Genomic DNA, 25,817 nt, shown 5'->3' with positions numbered 1-25,817 from the left:
GTAAAAGTAACAATAATTACAGCGGAAGTAGTGAAAGTAAAAGTAATAATAACGAATGTAATAAAAGTAACAATACTAAGAACAAAAGAAAGTATATATGAACAATTAGTTAAGTAATTGATTTAAGTAAAATATTAATAGCGGGAGTAGTGAATTTGTCTCATAATTTATTTCATTGTAATTTTAAGATATACTCCGTATCATAGAAAAATATATTAATGATAAATTTATGAGTTATGCAACTTTAAAGTAGTTTTAGTTAATTGAAAATATATTTTAATGCTAAATAGAGGTAACCCGGGCGAAGCCGGGCACCCATACTAGTCTCTTTAGTTATGAGATCGAAAAGCTGCGAATTCCTGTGGTATTAGTGGGTTTTTCTTATTTATTTATTTTTTTAATTATCTAACTCAGTCCTACTCATCTTTCCGTGCCATGTTAATATTTTCTGGTGAGAAGATGGCCTGAATATCTACAATTGGGCTTAATTGCACATTATGTTTAACTTATGGAGTTAATTTGAACCAGTCAAAAGTTATGGGACTAATTTGCACACAGTGTCAAATGTTTGTTTTTGGTACGAGACACGGTGTCAAATGTATGAGGCTTATTTACCACTTCCCTATTTAATTATGTGCTATAATTCTAGTTTTATGTTTTTCTAATTTGAGTAAAAAAAAATGAAAGTGCTAAATCTGGAAGATTTTTTTTGTACCAATTAACCATTTGCTTTATACAAACAAAGGACTAATTTTAATAAGGCGCAGAGGACAACTATAGTTACGCCTATTCGTTTATCTATTTTCCCGACCCCTCCAAAGTCTCTCCGACTATACCTCCTTAAACAAACAAAGAAAATGACTCGTACTACACAGCGATTGCCAAGGACGTAAATATGGGATTGTACAGACATGCACGGTCACGGTCACAACTCGAAATTACTAATTAGGGAAACGCTAAGCCAATAAAAACTTGTTTAGAATTTTTCTAATTATTATCATTAGTCGCCGCCAATTTTTAAGATGACAAAACACAAATGGCTTACACTTTTTCACATACATATTTTACTATTTTACATACGCTTTGTACAATTTTACCCTTCACTCAATCGATTTTACCCACCCTTTCCCTTCACCATCAACGGTCGTCCCTCCGGCGAACCTACCCTTGTGCTTGCTTCTCATGTTCTCACCACAGCCTTTCATATTGACACGTCTAATGCCAAAGATCGTTGTACAGCTAGCTCTTTTGTCCCCGTGTTCTCTTTTTCCTACTATCAGTATCATGAAAGTATGCTTGCTCCTTCGCAGTGCACGATTTGGATGTAGAATTACCATTGTTGCGATCCAGAATAGGTAAGCTTGATAATAATAAGATTTCTGAGGGAAGTAGGCCAGTAAATTGGGATTCCGAGCGGCTTAGGCTCTGAAGCTTGTAAAGCTGACCGATGGATGAAGGAATTTGAGAGTTATTAAAATCATTATCAGCAAGATTATATTAAGACTAAACAAGGTGGTGTTTAAAGGGATTGTACCATAAAGACAGCTGCTACGGCGGTCCAAGCCAATCACACAATCTGTCTCCTTGTCGCACTCTACACCGTCCCATGCACAGTAATCAGTAGCAATAGCACTACTCCCATTTGGCACAACTGCCTGTTCTCGCCATGAGTACATCTTTGGGAAAGCAAAAGGCAGCGTAGAAGCAGCACAATCAATGCGAAAGCTGTGCTGGAACTCAAGTAATGCCGCCTTCTCTTGATCATGGCAAATTACCTGTTGCTGTTTCAGCATGCTCAGGAATGAGAGCATTAGTGATTAAATGATCGCAAAAAAGAGAGGAAAAAGTGATATGAGCAAGAAGATCAGCAGGAAAATTTGAAACCTCGTGATATATCGAATCTTATGATGTGATAATATGCTAGGTGATTTTTTTAAGTCAACGGCTAGCAGAAAATGGCAAATTTAAAGGATCGTAATACAGTATACCAATCGATAGGGGGATAAAAAAAGGATCAAACTTGTACTAATAGTCAGATGTAATCTCTTTCTATGCACCTTCTAACGGTCCACGTTATACCCTTTCCCTACAGAAACCAACTTACTATGAGCTTATGAGGTGTATAAATAAGAAAAATTGGTAAGCAGGAAAAAATGCGAGGAAAGTGACATGCAAGGTAGAGGGTGCCACATTCAGAAGAGCCCAGACAAAGGTCAACATTGGGCGGATCCATGGGTATATGGGGTCCCCGGACTCCTTAAAACATTTTCAGTAAGTGTATTTTGCTCAATTCTGCTGCTGAAAATTTTAAAATTATACTCTTTCATTCTCTGGAATTGCTTCGTTTACTTTCGCACAAATATTAAGGAATCTAAATGGATGTGAATGGGTGGGTGCTTCGTTTAAGTACTCAGAATAGAAACGGAACAATTCAAAGAATAGGCCAAAAGTAGAAATGGGCAACTTTAATTAGCGGGCACAACTGTTACGAGTATATGATGATCCACAAAATTTTAGAAGGGAACCGTAAAGATATTTTTCTATTTCTGCCATTGGTAGTCAAAGGACGTGATCTTTCATTTGACTTTCATATCTTCTACAGCTCTCCATCTTTTTTTTTGGTCCCATTTCATCCTACACCCACTTTACTAGCCTTCCTTACTCTCACTTTCCTCCCAGGCTAACCCCACACCAATGGCCAACCCCACTTTTCTTCTCTTATTTCCCAAAGTACTGCTCTCAACTTGCCAACCCCTTTTTTCTTCGTCTCCTCTTATATCCCAGATGACTGCTTTCGACTTTCCAGAAAAGAAACTATCATTATCATGAAACACTACAAATTGAAACAATCACCACCACTGCCACTAGATTCAGATTAGAAATTTGTATACAAATGTAGGGGTTACCCTTGTTTTTTAAGTCGCACTTTTAACAAGTTTTAGTACCAATATTTTTAAGTCAAATTTCAACAACGTATCTACACGATGTGTAGAGAGCATGTTATACCACTAACGAGACTTACCGTTACAGTTGGTGGTGCATATTCTCTTAACATGTTTAAGATTTTGCGAACAAGTAGGGAGCCTCCATCGTCCTCTTGATGTGTCGTCGCTGCACCTGTGATTACACATGAATCTGTTTCTGTTAGACCTTTCTTAATAAATGCATTTCTGTCCACTCCGTTACAGGAGTGATTCTTTGCGTGTATAGATAAAACCATACATGCAATTCTGATGCTAATGGGATTCTAACCCAAGTCATGAGTACCACACCTCATGCCCTTATACCAGATAAATTAGTTTAATCTGCACATTTTATGAGTAGGACTTTTGGTACACATTGTTATATTAGTAGTTAGTACGTACCCAATCCTCCATTTTACCCCATTGTCCACATGTGACTTCTTCCTCATCAAATAAGTCAATTGTTGGGTGAAATATGAGTCTCTTTTTGGCAACTCCATTCTTGAATTAAATGATTTGGTTAGCATATCATTCCTCTTCTGAAGGCAATAATGTGTGATGGAAACGCCATTCTCCAACTCAATGTAAACTTTCCAAAGAGCACACTTACTGAAGATGGTGAACCTGTCTATTTGCCAATTTTTTCTTACCTCATAAGGCAATGCTGATAGAAGATCATTGGAACTGCATTTTAGTTCTACATAATCCATATGCTTGCATCGAACACTTCCATGCAGGCATGCACCCAAGAGGATCATTATGAAGGGTTTGAAAAATACGGGTGCTGCAGAGCCTCATCTACACTTAATCGATCATCCTATATGAAGTGTAGGAAACAACACAGAATCAGTTGATGCAATAACAAAATAACACTGCAGAAATGCAAAACAGCACGGGCATCCAAGGATCACAGATCACAGTGTCATTTGACAAGGTAAGTAAAAGAACTCATTGTAACTACAACATATCAACAAGTTCATATATCAATCTCGAAAGACCTCAAATCCTGCTACATGAAACTTAGTAAAACCGAACAATAGAGTTACTACAGGTAAAATCATCACTTATCAGGCACACGTTTAAGGAATGAAAGAGCACTCCTCAAAGATATCATCTGGACAGCGGAAATTGGTCATCTAAATTGACATTCAGTTCAGACAGATCACGACTAGATCTATGCTAAGTTTATGATAACTTACTGGATCCCATCGTAACAGCTGCCGCACCAATCGCATGGCCCATATATTTGGAAACCTGCAGATACCAATAAAAGTAATGCACTGAAATTTCTTTGATAAAGATGACAACTGGTAGTGGCGTACCCTAATTTAAGAGGATCTCGATTTTTTATGAGGTTTGAGAAGAATTCTTCTGAGCATTTCCATGAAGCCGGAGAATCTTTAACCTGCAGGCATTTTTCTGATATAAGATCATGTAAACTCGGAAGAGACCATGTTACGTACTTGTGACATCCTATATGATAAAATATTTGTAGAACAAGTATGAATGTAAAACATTGCTTTCTCGAAGATTAAATTAGACCATGTGGGAAGAAAAGAGTCCCCGGAACCTTTTGAATTAGGCCACTCAAGAAAGAACATGATCAAATGCAGAGAAATGCACCAAAACACACTGGAGAAATAAACCGGCATGCTAACAATATGTTTCTTAAAGCAAGTTAAAGCAAACAGACAAAGCATCCTCAGATGCAAACAATTAAGAAGTCGTCCAACTCCGTTGAATTAAATGACTTGAAATCCCCTTAAATGCCCCCACAGATTTTGCTGACAAAGAAACTAGAAACTCAACTACCCAAAATATAATATGAGGCATGTCTAGTTCCTGAAAAAATCCAAGACGTCTGCTCAAGCCAAATACACCAAAAGATAGCTATGAAGATGTAAAAACAGGACAATGTTATCTTGAGTTCTTGACTGACTGACTGTTACATTGTTAAACAAAATGACGGGCAAGAGAATACAAGGCAAATCAAGGAACATTAGGAAGTACTTCTGGAGCACAGAATCGAACTCACTTGATCAGATGTACCACCGTTAGAATTATGTTTAGGAGAGAGACCAGGGACTAATATGCACATTTCCATGAAAGACCTAAGCCTGGTACAGTGAGTGAAAAACAAAACTATCTTAGTGACAAAATTAGTAAGGGTCGGCTAAAATGAAATGCCCAATAAAACTGTCAAGAACAATTAATTAGTAAGTTACTGACATATGATACCAAGAGGTAAACAAGAAGAAATTCATAGGCAGCAAGAGCTTATTGCACAGGTTCTTTGCTCGTTTAAATTTTAAAAACACAGTGTGCACTTCAGTGAACAGAGTAATTAATAACACATGGCAAATAGTCAAACACAACATAGCTGCGCATTAGATGCATATGTATGAAACTTGCAGAAAATAGTTTGTGCAATCATTGGTGTCCCAATTACTGTTGACACTTGAAAAAATTAAGTTCTTAAAAGAAACACTTAAATCTCAAAAAATCACTAATCTCAGAAAATAACAATGTAACCAGCAGAAAATAGTTTGTGCAATCATTGGTGTCCTAATTACTGTTGACACTTGAAAAAATTAAGTTCTTAAAAGAAACACTTAAATCTCAAAAAATCACTAATCTCAGAAAATAACAATGTAACCAGCAGAAAATAGTTTGTGCAATCATTGGTGTCCTAATTACTGTTGACACTTGAAAAAAATAAGTTCTTAAAAGAAACACTTAAATCTCAAAAAATAACAATGTAACCATATCCGGCTACAATAAGTACCCTAGTGACTCAAGGGGCGCCGGGGGGAGGGGATCGGATCGACGCAACCTTACCCTTGAATACAGAGGTGGTTTCCAAAAGAACTATAATGAAAATTGCATTAAAAACTGCTACGTCAAAATTTGTACAAGTCCGGCCAATTTAGTGAGTCATTTTGCTTATATATAGATTAGCACTTGTACATAAGCCTTGATCATAGTTTAAGACTTAAGCTGTAGAAAACCTAACACCACCATAAAGAGCTTAATTCAGTTATTTCACTTATTTGGTATACCAGCATCGAGCACACAAGACCACAGGAGTACATAAGCCTTGATCATAGTCGAAGAGGTTGAACGTTTCAAAGCATCAGCAAAACTTATGATAGTACACAGTTACCTATACGCAAGCTCTTTCAAGTCTTCATTCCAACCTTCAAGAAGCTTGTCTAGAAGAACATGTGACAAAGAGCTAATCTGAAACACATCTGGCGAGCCCAATACAATTTCCAAGAATACTACACCGACGCTCCACATATCATACCTGCAACAGAGAGATCTCATAAAATATGAGTCTAGGAGAATAATGAGCTGTATCTATCTAATTTATCTATCCTTCATCATTCTACTTTTGTGTCTGTTATAAACATCTAAAGAAAGATATTGGGAAGTGAAGGAAAATTTGACCCATCAACTACGAATTTAGAAATAAGTGCCCATTTTCACAGAATGAAAATCAACTTACTTTAGATTTCTGCTACTCGGTCCCTGAAACCAGCTAACATTCAATAAAGCTTCTGGAGGTGTGTACTCGTATGTCTGTTCAGCTCTGCATCGGAGAGAAAGGTAAGTCACTGCACAAGATGTTGAAAGGGGCAACATCCCTTTACCAAACATTAAAAGGCATATTTACAAAAGGCGTCATCTCATCCTGAGAAGAAGGCCTAAGTAGACTACATCATGAAGAGAAGGCCAGTTAGTTATAAATGAGGTCTGAGAAGGCCCAAGCCAGCAAGCCCGCAAAGACACATATTTTACAATACAGGGACCAGAATTTTGTTGTTGATAGACTTGCTACCGTAACAAATCCTGAGTGGTGTCATGACTGTTATCCCCTCACTAGCCAATAAAATTTCCAACCAGTTATTCTTTTTTTAAAAAAATTCAGAAACCGCCCTTGTTCTTTTTGGGAGTGTTGGAGGGAAACAAGTGCAAAATCGTGCAGTTGTAACACCAAAAAACTTATCTATAGGGGCTTATCAAGTAGGGTGTTTGCAAATTACTGAACATCTATTGAACCAATTTGTCCCTATCAAGGTTCAAAATGCAGTACCAGTTGCGATTGCGGTCTTGGCAATGGTGTCGCGGAATCATCCTTGATGCAGTCATCGTGGACTTACTCGTAGTGGTCACGGTAATTTTGCTCAAAGAGCTTTTAAAGCTATTTCCACCGTCTATTGCCGGTTTCATAACATGTTAATAATCAAATACGTCTAGAACAATTGCTTTGACTAGAAAGAGTGCTTTTATTGAAAAAAAAAATGGCCAGAGTGGCACTTTCAGCAAGAGAAATATGACCGGCGTCCGAAGAGAAGACAAAATTAAACAATGGGTATTTCATAAACGGGGAAAGAAAGAAAAGAAGTAGATGGCATTTATTACCTGGAAGGGCCTTTAAATCCATATAAACGCCTCATAGTAAAGTTATCCACTGCGCTGCCAAAATCAATGATGCGCCTGACAGATGCACCAAAGAAACAAATAAGGCTTTGGCATTTAAAAGCTAGCTTAAAGAAAGTCAGTCAATGGTTTCATCACTACATCTTTGGGTGAAATCACATCAATTATCAAGATTATTGACTTATCATTGTTCAGGTGATGCTGAGAAAACAGAAGAGGCTCAAATTTAAGGAATTTAATGAAAGTTTAAGCCATAATTAGTATGCGTCCTGCAGGACTGTATTGGAGATTTGAAGAGGCAGAAGCTTGATTAGATTAAGTGCTACATACGTTTGCAGCACATAATTTCACAACTTCAAAATTCCAACTATTAGTGCCGGAATCTTATATACTTGGATGGTGGAGCCAGATATACGACAGGATAACGTAATACCCTCCTACCAAAACAATAGCTCGCTATATGTAGCAATCTGAAAACCGAGTAATACGATAATCCATAATTGCATACATTCTACCCGCACGTTCCAACACTGCATTAGGGCTCGCTTTTAAACATCCAGCTGTACCCTGATCCTCAATGCATATTACCATGTTCTCTGCAGAAACATAATATCAAATTAAAGGTGGTTCACAAGACATACATACCACACCTAAAAAAGAAAGAGCTATTAGACCAAATATCATCCCTCCTAAAGACCGTTTCCAGTATAAATAAAGCCTAATCTGATAGAGAAACGAGGCATGAAAAAAATCTCAGGGAGGAGAGTAACCACCAACGTCAAGAAATGCGATCTATGTGGCTCCATAAGAATGCAGAATGACGGGAAACACCATGGCAAAGTTACAAGGAAACAGCTCTCATCCACAACTGAACTTATATGAGATAAGAGGACCACGTAGTGGTACTCATTGGCTAATTGGCAGTGAAGTGGAATTTCTGTGTACAATGATTATTATAATTCTTGAAAATAAAAATTCCTTTGACCCTGCTTGCTTTTTTCATTACGGTCTAAAGATTGATTGATCTCACAGTTGAACTTATTTTTCTTCTAATACATAGGACACATAAAGCTTTGAAAAATCATTGGTCTATTGTTTGCAGGATGATTATGAACATTCCAACCCCCAATCTATAAAACTACATCAGGTTTCCCAAATTTAACTGAAAAACACAATAATACTACAATTTCCTTGCTTTCTAAAAAGAATTACACCGAAATAATTACTATCAACCACTAACATGGCGTGTTTCTATCAAATATGCAAGGGCAATCAATAACTCATCCAAGAGTTGGCATAGCCATTCTGTAACATCTAAAATAAATCACTTGAATCTGGGTGGAGCAGGGAATAGGTGAAAATGCAAACTTTAACAAATTATCCACCAGCATTTAATGATGAATTATCTAAGCACAGAAAAATTATATATACAGATCCTCACCAGGTTTAATATCTCTGTGGGTAATGTTGCGGTCATGACAAGACTTAAGTGCCATCAACTGAGTCAGGAGAAAGCAAGTATATTAGGAATCCGAAACAGTTACAAAGAGTAGAGGTAAACAAGATGTATGTGTATTTAGTTGTTTGAGTTTGTATGTATTTATGTATGTATTAGCAAGCGCCATGAGAGAAAAGTCAGAAAACAATTAATCTGTAAATAAAGCAATGAATGACCATATAACACTTTTAAGAACAGTAAAACATGCTAGATATATACGAGAGCATACCAATTGCCAAATGAGATTTTTCATTTCATCTTGTCCTGCTTTTGTCGTCTTCAACCAATGCCACCATTTTGATGGGTGTAAGACTTTAGCATGTCCTGCTCTTTCAGAAGAGATTTCATAGGCGTCCTCAGCTGTATACATAAGCTTTGACAACGATATGCCTTCATGCCTGAATACAAGCCATATCTCATTGGATTGGGACTCAAAAGATTCGATATATCTTGCAATATGATTGAGCCCTTCTTCATAGACCACAGTCCAAGTTCTATTCCCATGAATGAATGTATCTTCAGTACTCTCAGAGTTATCAGTCTCCTGAATTACTTTTGCTCTTTGAAATGAACCATATGAATAGAGGCTGGAATGATTCAGGAATGAGCTTGAAACTGTAGATGATAAAAACCCTCCTAGAGATGTAGAAGCATTTAAGAATACTTCACCAAAGTACTTCTCACGTAGCCCACTTAAGTATACAGAAGATCCCCTCTCCACCTGTTTAAAATAAAACATTGGTTATGCTTGTTCTTAAATAGATTTTAAGTATAACATTCTATCAACGAAAACCTAGACAATATTATACAGCACAAGCAAAATTTAACAGACCAATGTTTTTCACAGCCACATTCATGGCGGTCAAGCCTTCAAAGGTGTCTAATTACTGATACTTCCTCCATTTCATTCAATACTATACATTTCACTTTTGCACAAAGTTTTAGGAAAATTATTATTATATTAACTCTTACATCTTTACCTCTTAACTTTAGTCATCCAAACCCAGTGTTACCTCGCGCACCAACCACCCTCTCACCCTACCTCTCCCACCAACACGCCTCGCCACCACTGCCCCTGGCGCCACTCTTGACTACAGCTAGACCACCACCCTATCCCATGTCGGAAGTGCGTCACCTCAACCCACCCCAAACTCCGGCGACGACTTTCCTCCAACATCCTCAAACTCGTTTACCACTCAACCTTGCTCCGCCGACCACTCATCCTCACTCCGGCGACCACTCACCCCAGTTCCTTACAATCTCCCACATCGTCGCGCCATTACTCTCCATCGCACCATCAATGTTGTCACATGTTATAAGTCGACCACCAGATCTGGTGATTTGCGGTGGTTGTATGCTTGTAGAGGGGTGTCGGTGAGCGAGGGAGATGGCGTTTAGGGGTGGCTCGCGACGTGGTGTTGTTGTGGTGGCTGGTTGATGCGACTAAGGCGGAGGAGAGGTGAGTGATTGTGTCGCGAAACTGAGGTTGTTCTTGCGGCGGTTGTAATGACAAGGGTGGTATGGTGGTGGTGGTAGTGGTGGAGGGTTTGTGGTGAGCGGCGATTGTAAATGATGCACTAGTGTTGGCTGGATGCGTTTGGAGGGGTATTATGACTTATGAGCAAGGGTAAGTTGGTAACTTAGCAACTTAAAAGTTACCAATTAAAGAAATGTATAGAATTGAGTGAAAAAACCAATGGAAAATGTACAGAAATGAATGGAATGGAGGAAGTATATCGGTTCCATTGGTTGGATTCATTTTAATGTTCTGTAAGGGGGTGGAGGGAGTTGGAGGGAAGGGGAATTGGACCTGCACATTTACCTCCTCTCAAGGGAAAGTACTAAGATTTGGAGGGAAAACTCCCTCCCTCCATTCTCGCTCCCCTTCCCTTCCCTCTCTTTGCCTTTCCTCTTTCCCCCTTCCCTCCCTTTCCCTCCTTTTTTGATTCCAAACAAAGGGTAAGCATGAAAAAAGCATCAGACATAACATTGGTAATGTTGAGATGTCAAGGTGCATTAAGCTTCTCCCAAAAACAATTAGCGATCTTTGTACTCAATAGATGATATCAAACATAACTTTAACGGAAATTAGTACTTAATGGCTTAATGCTATGTAATAAAACGATCACGAACGATGACCTCCTCAGTCAACCAAAGCTGGACTGATTTGGTTTTAAATTTCAAATATTTTGTAGGTGAAGAGATCGCACGAGTGGGAAAATCCTCATAAGTGTGCTCAGAAGCAAACTTCCCTTTTATGTGACATGAGAATCTTACTAAATTAAATTTATTTATACAAATAAAACAGCTGCTGAAGGTTGAACAAATAAGTTTGCTAGAAATTCGGTACGTACCATTATGCGCTTTAGAATGAACAATTTGTTATCAGATGAGCCATCAGGACAATTGCCACTGGATGAGGAGGATTCTTCCGACATGTCATCGCATGACTCCAAGTTAATATGGTATCTAGAGGAAGCTCTGTCTTTCTGATTCTTATTTGAAGCATTTTCTTCATGAGTACAATTCCACTGAAAAGCCAACCAGACTTCACCATATGCACCACGACCAAATCTCTTCTTTAGTATGTACCTATTCATCAGGGGATACGAAGATTAGGCCGAGAAAGAGCGATTAATTGCTTATTCAAAAAAAAGTGTAAGCACCCATTTTTGTGAAACGAAGATACATCACAAGACTATTTGTTCAACAATTGGTTCGGCTCAAAGTTCACTAAAAAAAATAGACAAGTGCTTACATTTAGATAACGTCATACAAGCTGAATATAGAAGTGAATACAGTGGAATGAATTTTTTGGATATCTTTCTCAAACAAGAAATAATTTTAGTAACAGATCTAACAAAAATGAGGATGAGGAGTGCATCATGAGAGAAAAATAGGTAAATAGCCCAGCTACGCCGAAGGTAATTTCTGTGACTCAGATGAACATTCACAGCAAACCACACTCAAATGACTATTAGTTCAGTAAAAGTTAAAAACTGTAAATTTTTCTCGTAAAAATTTTGGGCAAGACAGTAAACACCAATTTACAGTTTACGGTAAGACATGGTAAGGACTCAAAGAGTCGGGATGAGCTTTCAATATTGTATTTTGAACACTAGCCAAAACTTCAACGCCTCATGGCCTCACACGTCTTTGTCGTTTTACGTACCTAAGAGGCTAAGATAGTCTAACCCAAAAATTGGTATATTTTTCGTCAAATTGAAAAATAGCCACAATACCATGGATGGCCACACATGCAGCCAGCCAACAGCATTTCTGATCCCTCTACACTATTCCAAGAACTAGGGGAATTTACTACCTAGCAGATTTACCAATCCTGCCAGGCCCCCATTCTTAAATACCCGAGCGAGTTACACTGGCTCATCTATAGGAACACAAAATGCAAGAAAGGGCAAGATATTCCAAAGCCATCTCATTTTTAATAAAATAAAGAAATGTATCAGATTCACCCGCATTGCTGGCCATACAGATAAGGAGAGAAAACATGGCTAAATGTCTGCCTATACCTTAACTTAGGCTCATTGTGCTCAAATGATCCAAAATTAGACCCAGAATGCTGCAGAGGAATTGATTCAAGTAAAGCAAGGAAACTAGAAAAATCTTCAAAATATCTTTTGTCATCTCCATTTCCATCAGAAATCATCCCAAAAGGAAAGCAGAGGTTATCCTCCTCGTTTAAGCCAAAAGTTACTCCTAAATCAAGGACAAACAATCACATTCCATCATAGTAAACGATTCGGATCAAAAAATACTGATCACTATCATTATGGGAAATTAGCAGTATCAAGAAATTAGTCATAATACAACATAAATCAATCATAAGTACTTGATAAATCTTGAGCAGTTCCCACTAACCACAGCTATAGTCGAAATTCCCAGGGAGGGCATAAAGAGTATCATAATCATCTTCCGGCTTTTCATCCTCTTCATGGCTAAATTTATCTTCTGTTTCCTTCAGGTTCTCATATAAGTAGTAACATCCAAAATACCCATACTTTCCTTCAATCTGAAGCAAGAATAACAATGCAAACTTATCAAAAATTACTACATTGACAACTAATAACGAATCAGATGTATCTATACAATCTTCGTTTCATTCAATCTAGATTTAATGATACAGAAACTCCAAATTATTTTACCATCCCTATACCCTGATGTATAAAGGAATACATCAATGACAAAAACTAAAGTAAAACAAAATCAAACAGGATAGAATTTTAAAATAAGCGTCTCAAGCCTCTTCAGGTCAATCATACACGCAAAACGACCAAGAGGTTTATTCACACGATACATTACATTAGGAGATACAAATTTAAATTAACAAAAGAAACAAAAGTTTATGAATCACGAGAGCATGGCATTATCTCAGATCCAGATGGCAAATTGTAGAGATGACACACATAAATTTGTGAATTAATGAATTGAAACTATGTTCTACCTTTAGAACATAGATGATATACATGTCTCCAATGCCATCTCAGTTTACTCCAAACAAAATTTGTTACTTATAAGAACTACAGCAACATTAAACAGATCATAAAACTGTCATTTCCAACATACTTACCAAGAATCTGTCAAACTTTGCTGCAAACGGGTAAGAATGTTCCAGATGAACAAGACCAGTGGGAACTTCTTCAGCTAAGCAATGACAAAAACAAATAAAGATATAAGGAGAGGGCAAATGATACAGGTGTAGAACTTACTCACAAATAATACTCATGCTCAAAAAATGTTGCTCTATAAGATTCAGTAATTAAATAAAAGCCCAAGTGAAAAGAAGCATGACCCAACTAAGTTGTGAACTTTCATCCGTGGTCACTTACAATACAGAATTTTGACAGCTATGATGGAGCAAAGAAAATGATAAATCAATCAGTAATTTCAGGACAGTAACATGTGGTTATTGAGTGATAATAATTTTATACTCGAGCATTGTCAAAAGAACATTTGTAAGACTAGAATAAACTCCAGTAAACCACTACAAGAGTACGCGTAGTAAGGTTATTGAAAGAAAATCATAAAAGTCATGACCATTTATGTTATAATATTATTGAACTTTGTGATCGCATTTCGAGGCGGTATCAGCCGCATTAATGATGTAACGGCCAATATCAGCGCACGGCGTCTGATTCCAGATTCCACACAATGCCGGTGCACAGACTTAAACATTGCTTTCTTTTCTATGATATCCAACAGCAGTTATGCATGAGCGGTTTCTCAATTTCCATCATCAATTGCCGGAGTATTATTTAAGATATAATTCAGTTTCTCAATTTCCATGTTCTGGCAGGTTATTGAACCACAATCTTCATAGGCAGATACATGTCTATCACAGCAATTTCACAATATGTAAAAATGAGGCAATGAATTCATGCCTATATTCCTAAGTATCCAAGGATTCAGAAAGGATATAGACAAACCTATCGATCTCAATGGAACGACAGCAGCGGCCATGTTATCTGCACTTCCTCTTTCAAAAGCGGTATTGACAATACAATCCGCCAAGGAATCTGAGCAGGAAGATGAGACTTGTGATCTTGAAGGGTCATTATTCCGCATTTCCCATAACAAATCACAGACATCTTGTGTGTCCATCCCCTCAAAAACACCATCAGATGCGGCTATCAGGTAAATATCACTAACATTCAAGAGCTGCCAATCTGTCACTTCTGGAGAAGATGAAACGCCAAATCTGGAAACCAGTACAATAAAATAAAAAGTGCAACATGTTATTTCACCTGTTTACCTACATAAACAGATAAGAAGCATGCAGAGGAATAAGAAAACTGCTTGAAAAAATGATAATTAACCACCAATGACATCAACCCCACTCTGGAAACCTTTTCCATCCATAGGTTAGCACAATCACCCAATGAATCAAATAAAAAGAGTTGTGCCTTAGAGTTTTTTCCTCTCATAAAAGCTCACCTTTTGAATGATACATCACCAATAGCCCTGGAAACAGTGAGTCGTCCATTAACTCGAGGTACACCACTCCACTCAGCGACATAACCACCAGCACTTTCGACTCGAGACTTCTCATCATCTCTATCTGGCCGATGATCACTAGTTAATTCCTTAACCATTAAATGTGCTACTGCCTCAGAAGTCACTATTTTACAGCTCTCACAATCCTTAAATCGCAATATTTCACCTCCACGTCTCTTCTGCATGTACATCCTTACTGCTGTGGCTGCAATCTCCAGCAATAAAGATATTCATTGTTCTAGTTGTAAAGATGGCACTCAGTATATAAAAAATGCCATAGAATAATGAAAAACAATGGTTTTAAACGTTAATTCATGATAAGTTATCCCAAATTATTTTGGAGTTAAGGCTTTCTTATTGTTGTTAATAGTAAGTAGTAACTGTAGCATGCTAAAGAAAACGATAATTTTTTTCCTGGTTTCTATGCATGCCTGTGATGAAAGGTTTTGTTTTCGGAAAAGACAGCACCAAACCTTTTGCGTCAGCAGGAGACTGATATTTTTCTGAGCACAAAAGAGCCTTGGAATCTCCTAAATTGGCAACCAATATTTGATCATCAACCATCAAAACTACTGTAGCCGTTGAACCCGATTCAAGATTGTATTTGTACGCTTCCTTCAAAGATCAATTCAACGGATGTGAACTAAAACAGAAAATCTGATGCTGGAAATCAATTTTAATCAAGAAGAATAATATAGAACTTACGTTGGAAAACCTCGAATCAATGTCAGACAGTGTTCTTAACAATGCCTCCTTCAAAATTTCCAACTGAAATGATTTTCCATATGTATCTGATGATGTATTACTAAGCCTGTGAATGTGTTGAGCATACAATACTCAGAAGTGAATTACATTTACAGTGCACCCCCATTTGCAAAAATAAGTTCATCATATATGATACTATAAAAATGAACCAAATACAAACTAAGTTATCTCCCCTTCGTACAAGGAACGCGTTTTAGCTTTTGAGAAAAACATTGTACATCTATCAGCAGTATCCAACAACAACTGCGCATCTATCATCCCATTACAGAAGTGCAAGCAGAACGTGGGCAGAAGGAAAGAAAGCTACAAATTCTTCTTGCACAATATTAAGGTACCCTGGTATCCTATGTGGTTGAACATGAATCTGCCTGTAGCGCTAACCCAGTGGAGTTCACAAGTCAGTGAGGCATCTTCCATTGACCACTAGACCCCACATGTCTGCGATCACCCACCTTCCTCTCCAATCAGTCTTAACACTAAGTATACAACACTATTGATCTAGTGGTTGGCAAGCCATTAAAGGTCAAAATGTCTGGAATTTCCCAGACTTGTCAAGAATTCCAAGTGTTTGTCCAGCTCGTATAGCTCTCGGATATTAAGTAAATACGTCTACAGTTGAAGCATATACGTGGGGAGAAGAACTAAATATAATCTTGTGGGAGGTGAATGTGGGGGAAGTCATCAGAATTGCATGCAGGCTATAGCTACACTGGTAACCTTTCCAGCAGCATAGCAGTGCAGAGAAAAACAGTGAAGCCTAGAAAAAAAAATGCAGACGAGGGAAAATATCTTCATTTTGCTATTTCCAAAAGATACGAAGTTCAAGAATTAGCATGTTCCAATAAATATTTTCTCCCCTAATTCTAAGGGAAGATGAATCCGCTAATTTAAATGAACAGCACCCAACTTACAGGTCTTCATACTTTGATCCGTTTTCCATGTTTTAAAACAAAGAGAACATAATTCAAACAGGTGATACACAAGCTTTCACACATCATAACCACATAACCATGTCGCATCCTTGTAGCTGACGATACAAATATGCCTATTATTCGACCCCTCACTCCCTTCAATTATTTTACTATAGGAAATTAAACTAGGGCACTATTTACTAGCCCAACTAGTCAAGTGATGAAACAGTAATCCGTCACAAACAGAAGGATGTAGAAACATTAAGTAAAGATAAATAAATACCAGAAGTACAATAAATAAAGAACAGTTATTAAAAATGAAACATACTCAGTACCTGTCCCGTTCTAAAAGATGTGAACTGAACATCTGAGAAGAAAATGCCACAACTTCCTTGTTTGACAGTCTTCCAAAAAATTTCTTCAGGAAGGACGGAAATGACTCGTCAAGAAGAAAAAAAGTGTGCAGAATGAGATACTCCAGCAGAAGATTTGAAGCCATCTCGCTAGCTTCAGAACCATTATGGCCGTCAAAAACAGCAACAACCCCAACGGCAACCTCCGTTAGCCCAGTTAAACCTACTCCATAACCATCCGTTATTTCAAGAAAAAACACCGAAGCATTTAAAACAACGATCATTATTGTTTGGCAGTGACCACCTCAAAACAACATTCTAAAGCACACAAGTACACAACAGACACATTGTCAAAACTCTCAAGGGCTCCCTTGGATTGATAATCTCGATTTGAGACTTGGGAATCAACCGTTTCAATCTCCGTCTTTTCGCTATTAATATGGTATCGGCTCAACATGCGAGCTTAAGGGTGTATTTCCTTATCTTTAACGTGTCACAGTAAACTTCAAAACTTTGATAATTCGGTTGTGTTTAGATGTCATGGCTTGTGACTAATATTTAAATGTTAAAACCATGACGAGAAGTAATTATTACAGGGGTAATGGAGCTCCTAACAATTGACAGAGGAGAATAAATAATGGTAGTGAAATGAAGATAATGGGTGGTTGCTAGCGGATGAAGGAGTGGTAGGAAAATAATCACTTCTATATCAAGACATCAAGTAATACATTACCCTAGAGAGAGGTGGGTAGTTATTAGTCTATCTTCATCGTCTTCCTCTACCCGCCAACATTACTACCTCTTAATTTCCTTTGCATTTTTTACTCATTACCCACATAACAATTACCCCAACCCCATATAATTACCCCCTCCCGCCATCCAGTCAAACCTTAACACATTCTTCCTGAATCCCAAAGTATCGTCCCTATCTAACTCCAATGGTCAACTTTGACGACAAACTTCTCCAAATATATGCAGCCAAGCAATACAAAGTTGTCATGTTTAATTCATCAAAACTATCATTTTCATATAATCAATTGTGACTAGTGCATATTATAAGAATATATATATATCGGTCAAAACAAGTCTCCAACCTATTACTATACTCCCTCTGTTTCATTTTATAAGTTGTTTTAGGATATTATTGCACAAGAATTAAGAAAAACAATTCGAAATGTTACAATAATGATGATTAGTAGGTTTTAAGCTAGGACCTCTCACACTCCTCCTTTCATTTTATCCTTGTTTAAATTGGTTGTGAGTTCCGTCTTAACTTAAGACTGTCTTAACTTAAAATTTGTGATGATTAAGTATGATAATCATCCCTTGAAAATTGAAATAATGCATGAGAACATCTAATTGGACACAGAAGGTCATCAAAAATGTAAAACGACAAATAAAACCAAAGAAACCGTTTTTTCTATAACGATTTACTCCCTCTGTCCTGCTCAATTGTTGTCCTTTGGTTTTGGCACAAAGAGCAAGAAAAGAAGAGGGGGTCAATTACTAAATGACAAGTAGACCAAATTGAGTGTGAATGATCAAACTGTCCATAAAGTTCATTCTTAAAATAGAAAGGACAGCAATTGATTGAGACACCCAAAATGTTTGGAACAGGGGAGCAAAAGAGCGGGAGAGAGGGAGTATAAAACAAAACGGAGCGAAACAACATGCAACATTGCAGTATAGACGTGCTACTAACATTGCAGAATAAAATTATATACTTCCTCCGTCTCATTCATTTATTTACCTTCGATAAAAATATCGCTCACAATGAATATAAAACGTAAACAGGGGCGTCTAACACCCCGTGCAACCACGGGCGGAGGAACCGGGCCTCCGGTTTTGGACACCGAATTTATAGGCCTTATGGATTAAATTCAATACAAAAATCGAAGTATAGTGCCCTTCTGCATTCATATTTGGGGCCTTATTTTTTCTCGTTGCACCGGGCCTCCATTTGTTTTAAGACGCCCCTGAACGTAAACAAATGACGGAGACGGAAATCATAATCAACAAAATTAGATATACAAAGTTAACAATTTAAGAATCAACATACTAGGGAAAGGAATGCGAATATCAAGAGCGCAAAAAATACGATCCTCTTGATAACGACGGCGACCCTGATGAATTGCAAATTGACATCTAGGGTTACGAGGCGGCGATTGATCGTCGGCAAGTTTCCATCGAGGGCATTTTGGGGATTGAAATACCGCCGGAGCTCCGCCTTCGTTGTATACTGATAAACATTTGGAAGATTCAGCTGAATAGCTTGTGATTGCTGATAGAAGTATGCATGTTGTTATTGTAAGAATTTCTAGGGTTTTGGGCATTTTAGGGATTTGATTGATTGCTTGGGGAGAATTGGGGTGAATTTTAGGGATTTTGTGGGTTGAAATTGATGAATTGGAATTGCAGATTTCTTTTTTTTTTTTTACAAAGAGAAGAGAAGCGCGGAATTTGGATGGCGTTTTCTGGAGTCGCGTTTTGAGAATTTTTTTTGTTAATGAGTGTTCATTTAGCGAGCTTTATTGAGAGATCAACAACAAAAAATGATTAATGATAAAATGGGTACATTTATTATGTAAATAGGTTCAAAATTACTATATTACGATCAACAACAAAAATGATATGAAATACAAATGAAAGGGTACGAAAGATTGGTCTCTCAATAACTTAATGAGAGACCGTATCTCCCAAGTTTTAGTGTTTGATTTATAGTGTTCACTAGACCTGGCAAACAGATCGGGTCGTGTCGGATTCGTGTTCGTGTCACATGTAAACGGGTCACAAACCCTTCAACCCAAACCCGACCCGTTTAAATCTCGTGTCGTGTTCGTGTCGATCCACTTACATAAATGGGTCATCAAGCCTCAACCTTAACCCGCTAATATCGTGTCGGGTTCGGGTCGTGTTTTCGTGTCATGTCAATATTTGGAAAGTTTTAAGTATATTTATGTGATGAAAGATAAAATAATTAGGATTAATTTAATAAAAAGGTCATTCGTGTCGGGTTCTTGTTTAGAGAGCTCAACCCAAACCCGACCCAATTAAATATCGTGTCGTGTTCGTGTCGACCCACTTACATAAATGAGTCATTGAGCCTCAACCCAAACCCGTTAATTTCGTGTCGGGTTCGTGTCGGGTTTTCGTGTCGTGTCATTATTTAGTGTTCACGTCATCATTTTTTATTTTTATTTTTCAATTTTTATATAAAACCGCTAAGAAATCTAGCGGCTTTACAAAATGTCATCGTCCAAATATTTGTATCAATTTTATTTAAAAAAAAAAAATGAAAAGCAATGCCGTTGAGATTCTCAGCGGCTTATTCCACCAATTTCCAAAAATTTGCATTAGGTACACTACAAAATGGACAATACTGGTATGGTAAGCCGCTAAGATTCCTAGCGGTTTTGCCTTTTATATATAAAAAAAACTAAATGAAGCCGCTAGGTTTCTTAGCGGTTTCATATAAAAATTGGAAAAAATAAAAAGAAATGACGTGAACACTATGGACGCAAATAGTTTCTAATGAACGCTAATTACCTAATTATTTTATTAATTAACTCTAATTAACCAAAAAATTCGCATTTTGATCATGATTTGTTGTTCACTTCTCATCCAACAGAAATGACCGTTTCCGGGTCCCTTGTTCTTTTTGATTTAAAGTCATTTAATTTAAATTCAAATCCTATAATTTAAATTCAGTTCAGTTCAGATCCTATAAATTTAGTTCAGTTCAGATCCTATAATTTCAGTTCAATTCAGATCCTATACATCACTTAATTTAAGTTCACTTCAGATCTTATAAGTTCAGTTCAGTTCAGTTCAGATCCTAAGTTCAGTTCAAATCCTATAAGTTCAGTTCAATTCAGATCCTATAAGTTTAGTTCAGTTCATATGATCATATCCTATAAGTTCAGTTCAGATCATATCAGTTTCAGTCAGAACAGAGCCTTTTAGATTTGAGCTCGAGTTCGAGTTTGAGTTTGAAATTGGCTCGAAATTGTAAGGCAGAATTTGAGTTCATCCGTAATATTTTTTTGGAGTTAAGAGGTAAAAACTTCAATTTTAAGCTTGTATAAGCTCAAGGTTGGCTAGAAAATCTGGACTCGATCTTATTCTTAAATAATTTGGGCTCGACTCATAACTTATAAACTTTAAGAAAACGAAAGATTGAGTCAGACACGAAAAAGGCTCAATCACAGTGTGATATCAAATTATTTTTGATTTTTTTTCCACTTATAAAAATCTATTGAAAAAGGAAAAAAAAAAAAACTTATAAACAAATATAATTATAGAATATTACAATGTAATTTTAAGTAATGTAGTTACGCTTAATTAAATGACATATAATTCAAAGTCAATGTGATACTAGATATTAATGTTATACAAAGAAAACTAGTTTTAACCCCGCGCAATTTGCGCGGGATCACTTCTAAACATTATTAAGCTATTGTATTTTTTAGTAAAACTTTAAAATAAACCATTTTTTTCATTTTTAGAAAAAGATGGAGTGTTTCAAAAGGGAGAAATCATATGATATTTTGAGTAATATTTATTAACACATCCGAATACATTACCAGCTACAAATATGTTTAGTTTAGCATGGACTATGGACGTCCAATCTTAGGTTTTCATTTTGTTTCATCAAAAATAAAACTATGCTTTTGTCTTATCTACTCACATGAGTAGTATTTAACCCGTCACGAACTTGCGACATATGTACCTGTCACAAATGAGAATTTGTGAAACAAATAATTATCATAGGATATGGTAGTATCAAGTGTGATGCTATATGGCTATACCATACAATTAAATACTCCGTATGAGTTGGTTCAGGTCACCTGGCCCAAACAACAAATTTGGGTTATATACCGTTAGTTGTTCATTATGGTTGATGAGCAGCCATATAAGTCAACTAAAACCCTACTTTATTTACTATTTCCGTTTCATTCACTGCCGCCTCTATAATCAACATCACAGTGATACAACCATATAAACAAATAAGTATCTCAGTCTTTCTTTCTTCAATTCTGTTCTATCTCTCTGCCGCCTCTATTAATCTGCCACTACCGACTCTTTCTGTCCATCCTAGGTTCAACCTTAGTCCAATCTAACTTCAACTTAAACAATCAATTTCAATTCATCCTGGAACAATTTTATGGGTTATAGGAGAAAATTTTAAGTACCCCATCTGATTATTTTTAGGTTTGATGATATTTTATTTATTTTTATTGATATTGATGATAGCTTTTCATAAATTTTATTCCAAACAAATACTTTTATTTTTGATCAATGTCTATTTTTTAAGCATTTTTTCACTTTTTTTTTGCGTTTCTTATATTCAATTTTTAGTGATTTATTTCTATTTTTCTTCTAGTGTGTTGATTTCAGTAATTTTTTTTATTTTAAAATAATAATTGGCTATTAAAAATTTATGAGCAAATTACTTTTTTTTCCCCCAGGAATTTGTGTTTTTGTTTTATTGGAAGCAAATTAGATTTAATCAAATTGCTGAAGAACATCTGCTTTTATTATGTATATTTATAATTGTTTGAATTTGGATTTATATATTTATGCATATATGTCATTATTTATGCTTATTAATTTTGGGATTGATAAAGTTTGGAATGAATAATTGTATAGTGAACAATATTTTGTAATTAATTGTCATATAGAACGTGGGTCATAGTAAAACTTAATTCCATAGGGTAGTTTTCCAGAAATTAATTCGAGTGGGCCCCACAATGATTTTTTTGGTAAAAAAAATAATTGGATGTGGTGATGTGGCTGCACAGATTTGCTTGAAATGCTTTTGTATTAATAAAGATAAGATTTGAGCTTCTAATCCGAACTTTATTATATTAGTAACTAATTCCGAATTTGTCAAGCGCAACACGGACATGAGACTAGTTTGACCAAATTTGATCGAACCGAGTCCAAGGGCTCGTCTAGTAGACTATGCGAAAATGCCATTAAATCACAAACAAAAATCTATTATACAAAACCATTTACACCCTCATTATAAGTTATTGAGAAATTCAATGAGAATTAAGGATTTTAGATTAGTGTTTAAATAGACGACTAATATTATCCATACTAAAAGGATGCATTTTTTTTATCGATGACTCACGTTAAGAACTCCAAAATTAAACGCTTAAGCTAAAGAGTAGTCTTAGACTCTTAGATGAATGACCTCTTAAGTAATTTTCACCATCGCATGAATGAGATCAATACACAATCTGTCGAGTCATTCCTTTTTAAAGCAAGTGAATAACGTTATTAAGCCCCACGCTTTATATAAGAATTTAAACTTATTTGAAAGCAAAAAATTTACAACGGTTAATCCTCCTAGCTACTCACTTAGGAATAAACATGTTGATTTGTATTTTTTCAAGTTGGTTCACATACAAGCTATTTAAAGCAAAACTTAAAACTTAAAAGTTAAAATGTGTTAAATAATACAGATGAGACAAAAGCAGATTGTCTGAAGACTAATAAAAGGTTTGTCATATATATTCATTTGTTCAATTTTAATTTTAAAACGACTATACCCATTGTAAGACTAACTAATTGATAGTCTCACTATAGACGGATATATTCCGTCTATAGTTATAAACGGGTAAAATATGTTTAAAGTGGTGATATTTTTGGCCCCACCATACAACTTGTTGTTTGTCTTATGCTTAAAGTGATTAGATATTTAGCCCGTTTATAATTATAGACGGATATCTCCAGTTTCAAAACTATACAACTCGATGTACAATGAGCATTGTACATCCAAGGTTATTTTAGTCTTTTTTCAAATATTTTTGCAAAAAAAAGGGTAACGTCATTCAATTTTCAATCTAATCTTCATTCTCTCTCTCTCTGTTTCCATATTTTTCTAACTTTTCTTCATCTTCCTCCATCATTCAGTTAATGAATCATCTTCTTCCTTAAATTATTATAATTAATTGACTATGCGGAACTGAGCATCATCTTGAAGGAATTTTTTTATCCAAATTTTCTAATGCATGAAAATAGTTTAAGCTCGTATTATTTTTATATTAGCTCGTATTCTTATCTGAATATCTCGTATTCTTATGTGCTCGTATTTTAAAGCTCATGATCATTTTAAGCTCGTATTCTTTTTACATTAGCTCGTATTCTTATCTTAATAGTTCGTATTCTTATGTGCTCGTATTTTTAAGCTCGTGATCCTTTTAAGCTCGTGTTCTTTTTACTTTTGCTCGTATTCTTATCTTAATAGCTCGTATTCTTATGTGCTCGTTTTTTTTAGTTCGTGATCATTTTAAGCTCGTATTCATTTTACATTAGCTCGTATTCTTATCTTAATAGCTTGTATTCTTAGGTGCTCGTATTTTTTAGTTCATATGCTTTTAATAATAGTTCGTATGATTGGTGTAGAAATTTACTTCAAAGTATTGTTAGATGCATTTTTCCTTCCTGATGATAATATAAATTGCTTCTCGTTCACGAAATATTGTTAAATGCGTTTTTCCTCCTTGATGATGATGTAAATTGCTTTCCTTTCACCATTTTAGAATCAAAATTATGGAGAAGAGAGATTTGTCGACTGTCGTTTAAGAGAAATTTAGAGAAGGGAAAGAAGAGGGTTTGTCAACTGAAGAGAAATCAGATTTAGGGAAAAAGGAGATGCGTAGAATTTATTGTTATTTTTATCGGTCTTAGATAGATATATATATAATATATGGGTCTGTTGTACAATGCTACTGTACAACAGGATGTAGGATCCTATTTGTGGGATATCTCCCATCTATAATGAGAATTTGTGCTAATTTATTTACTTATTTAACTGCACAAATTCTTGTTTGTGACGGCACATATCCGTCACTCTTGAGTGACGGATACTATTTTACCTCACAAAGTACCCACTTTTTCTCTCTGCAACACTATTCATGTGGTCCCCTTTCTCCACTAACCCATTTTGTTACCATTTTAACTCACAAAATATCCGCCACAAATGGTAACCCGTCAGGCCGTTACAAGGGAGACCAATTGATTTAACTGTGATTGTTTCAGCTTGGCCACATGGTGGGCAGTGGGCATAACTCCATTCTACCAATGACATTGCAACAACACATTAATTCTCTTGATTAAAAAACACTATCTACTCATGCTGGCATCAAGGTCAACAAATAGTTTCTTGGATATTATAGGGGCGGTTTCGGCGTCACTCTCTTACATGCACTCCTTATTATTGGAGTCCTCACTTATTATATGTGATGCGTTCATTATTATTGGAATCCTCACTTATTGCATGTGAGAGAGTGACGTTAAAATTGGCCATTAGCCGTTAAAATTGAACGTTAGCCATTAAAATTGGACATCACCCGATAACGCTAACTCATTTTCCCTTTCTTATACACCACCCTTAATTTCCCTTCAGTCTTCACACAACTTCCAGAAATTTCCTAAAGCCTTACTCATCTCTCTAAACCTTCCAAAAGCCTCACCCATCCCTCTTCTTAACAAATCAACAATAAACACATACTTCATCCACAATTTTTCTTCACAAAAATATTTCTAAGAAGATTGTTCCCTCAAACCTCTAGAACTTTCCACTCTCAAAATATTTTAAAGGTCCAAAACTCCAAGTATCACACAAATTATGCACTATCTTAATGTTAAATTGTCATCACCCCAACAAATAATCAACTTATTACCCCAAACTCCAAAAACAAAGCATTCATATTCATATTGTCTATTTGTCCTTCACATATTTATCGAACTGATCTTAACCTACTGATTAAGACAGAAGTATCTCGATAATAGGTCACATGTTCAAATTCACCTAATTTTGAACCAAATAAAATATTATCTTGAAATCATCATACTCTATATT

General features: G+C 36.1%; 1 protein-coding gene across 4 annotated transcripts; it reads right to left on the bottom strand.

Annotated features, from left to right (window-relative positions):
• Window positions 1-920: 920 nt before the first annotated feature.
• On the bottom strand, window positions 921-19,390 carry LOC141652544 (uncharacterized). 4 transcript variants are annotated; one of them, XM_074460066.1, is made up of 23 exons: window positions 19,005-19,390; window positions 16,928-17,168; window positions 15,622-15,727; window positions 15,390-15,531; window positions 14,857-15,121; window positions 14,349-14,620; window positions 13,493-13,566; window positions 12,784-12,934; window positions 12,435-12,621; window positions 11,259-11,496; window positions 9,134-9,625; window positions 8,848-8,905; window positions 7,737-8,002; window positions 7,389-7,463; window positions 6,472-6,555; window positions 6,127-6,270; window positions 4,999-5,080; window positions 4,286-4,368; window positions 4,163-4,217; window positions 3,366-3,780; window positions 3,023-3,117; window positions 1,535-1,781; window positions 921-1,440 (listed from the first exon to the last, which is right to left on the bottom strand). In XM_074460066.1, exons 1-13 carry the CDS (start codon window positions 19,276-19,278, stop codon window positions 7,863-7,865), a joined length of 2,640 nt encoding a protein of 879 aa, XP_074316167.1. In that variant the 5' UTR covers window positions 19,279-19,390; the 3' UTR covers window positions 921-1,440; window positions 1,535-1,781; window positions 3,023-3,117; window positions 3,366-3,780; window positions 4,163-4,217; window positions 4,286-4,368; window positions 4,999-5,080; window positions 6,127-6,270; window positions 6,472-6,555; window positions 7,389-7,463; window positions 7,737-7,862. The 4 variants fall into 4 exon arrangements, with proteins under 4 accessions (XP_074316167.1, XP_074316164.1, XP_074316165.1 ...); XM_074460063.1 differs by having other exon boundaries at window positions 7,915-8,002; XM_074460064.1 differs by having other exon boundaries at window positions 3,614-3,780; window positions 7,915-8,002.
• Between the last annotated feature and the right edge of the window lie 6,427 nt (window positions 19,391-25,817).

This window comes from Silene latifolia, chromosome 4 (assembly GCF_048544455.1).
Source record: "Silene latifolia isolate original U9 population chromosome 4, ASM4854445v1, whole genome shotgun sequence".
Classification (NCBI taxonomy): Eukaryota; Viridiplantae; Streptophyta; class Magnoliopsida; order Caryophyllales; family Caryophyllaceae; genus Silene; species Silene latifolia.
Note: the sequence above shows the minus strand (reverse complement) of the source record. Positions and strands in the feature narration are given on the sequence as shown.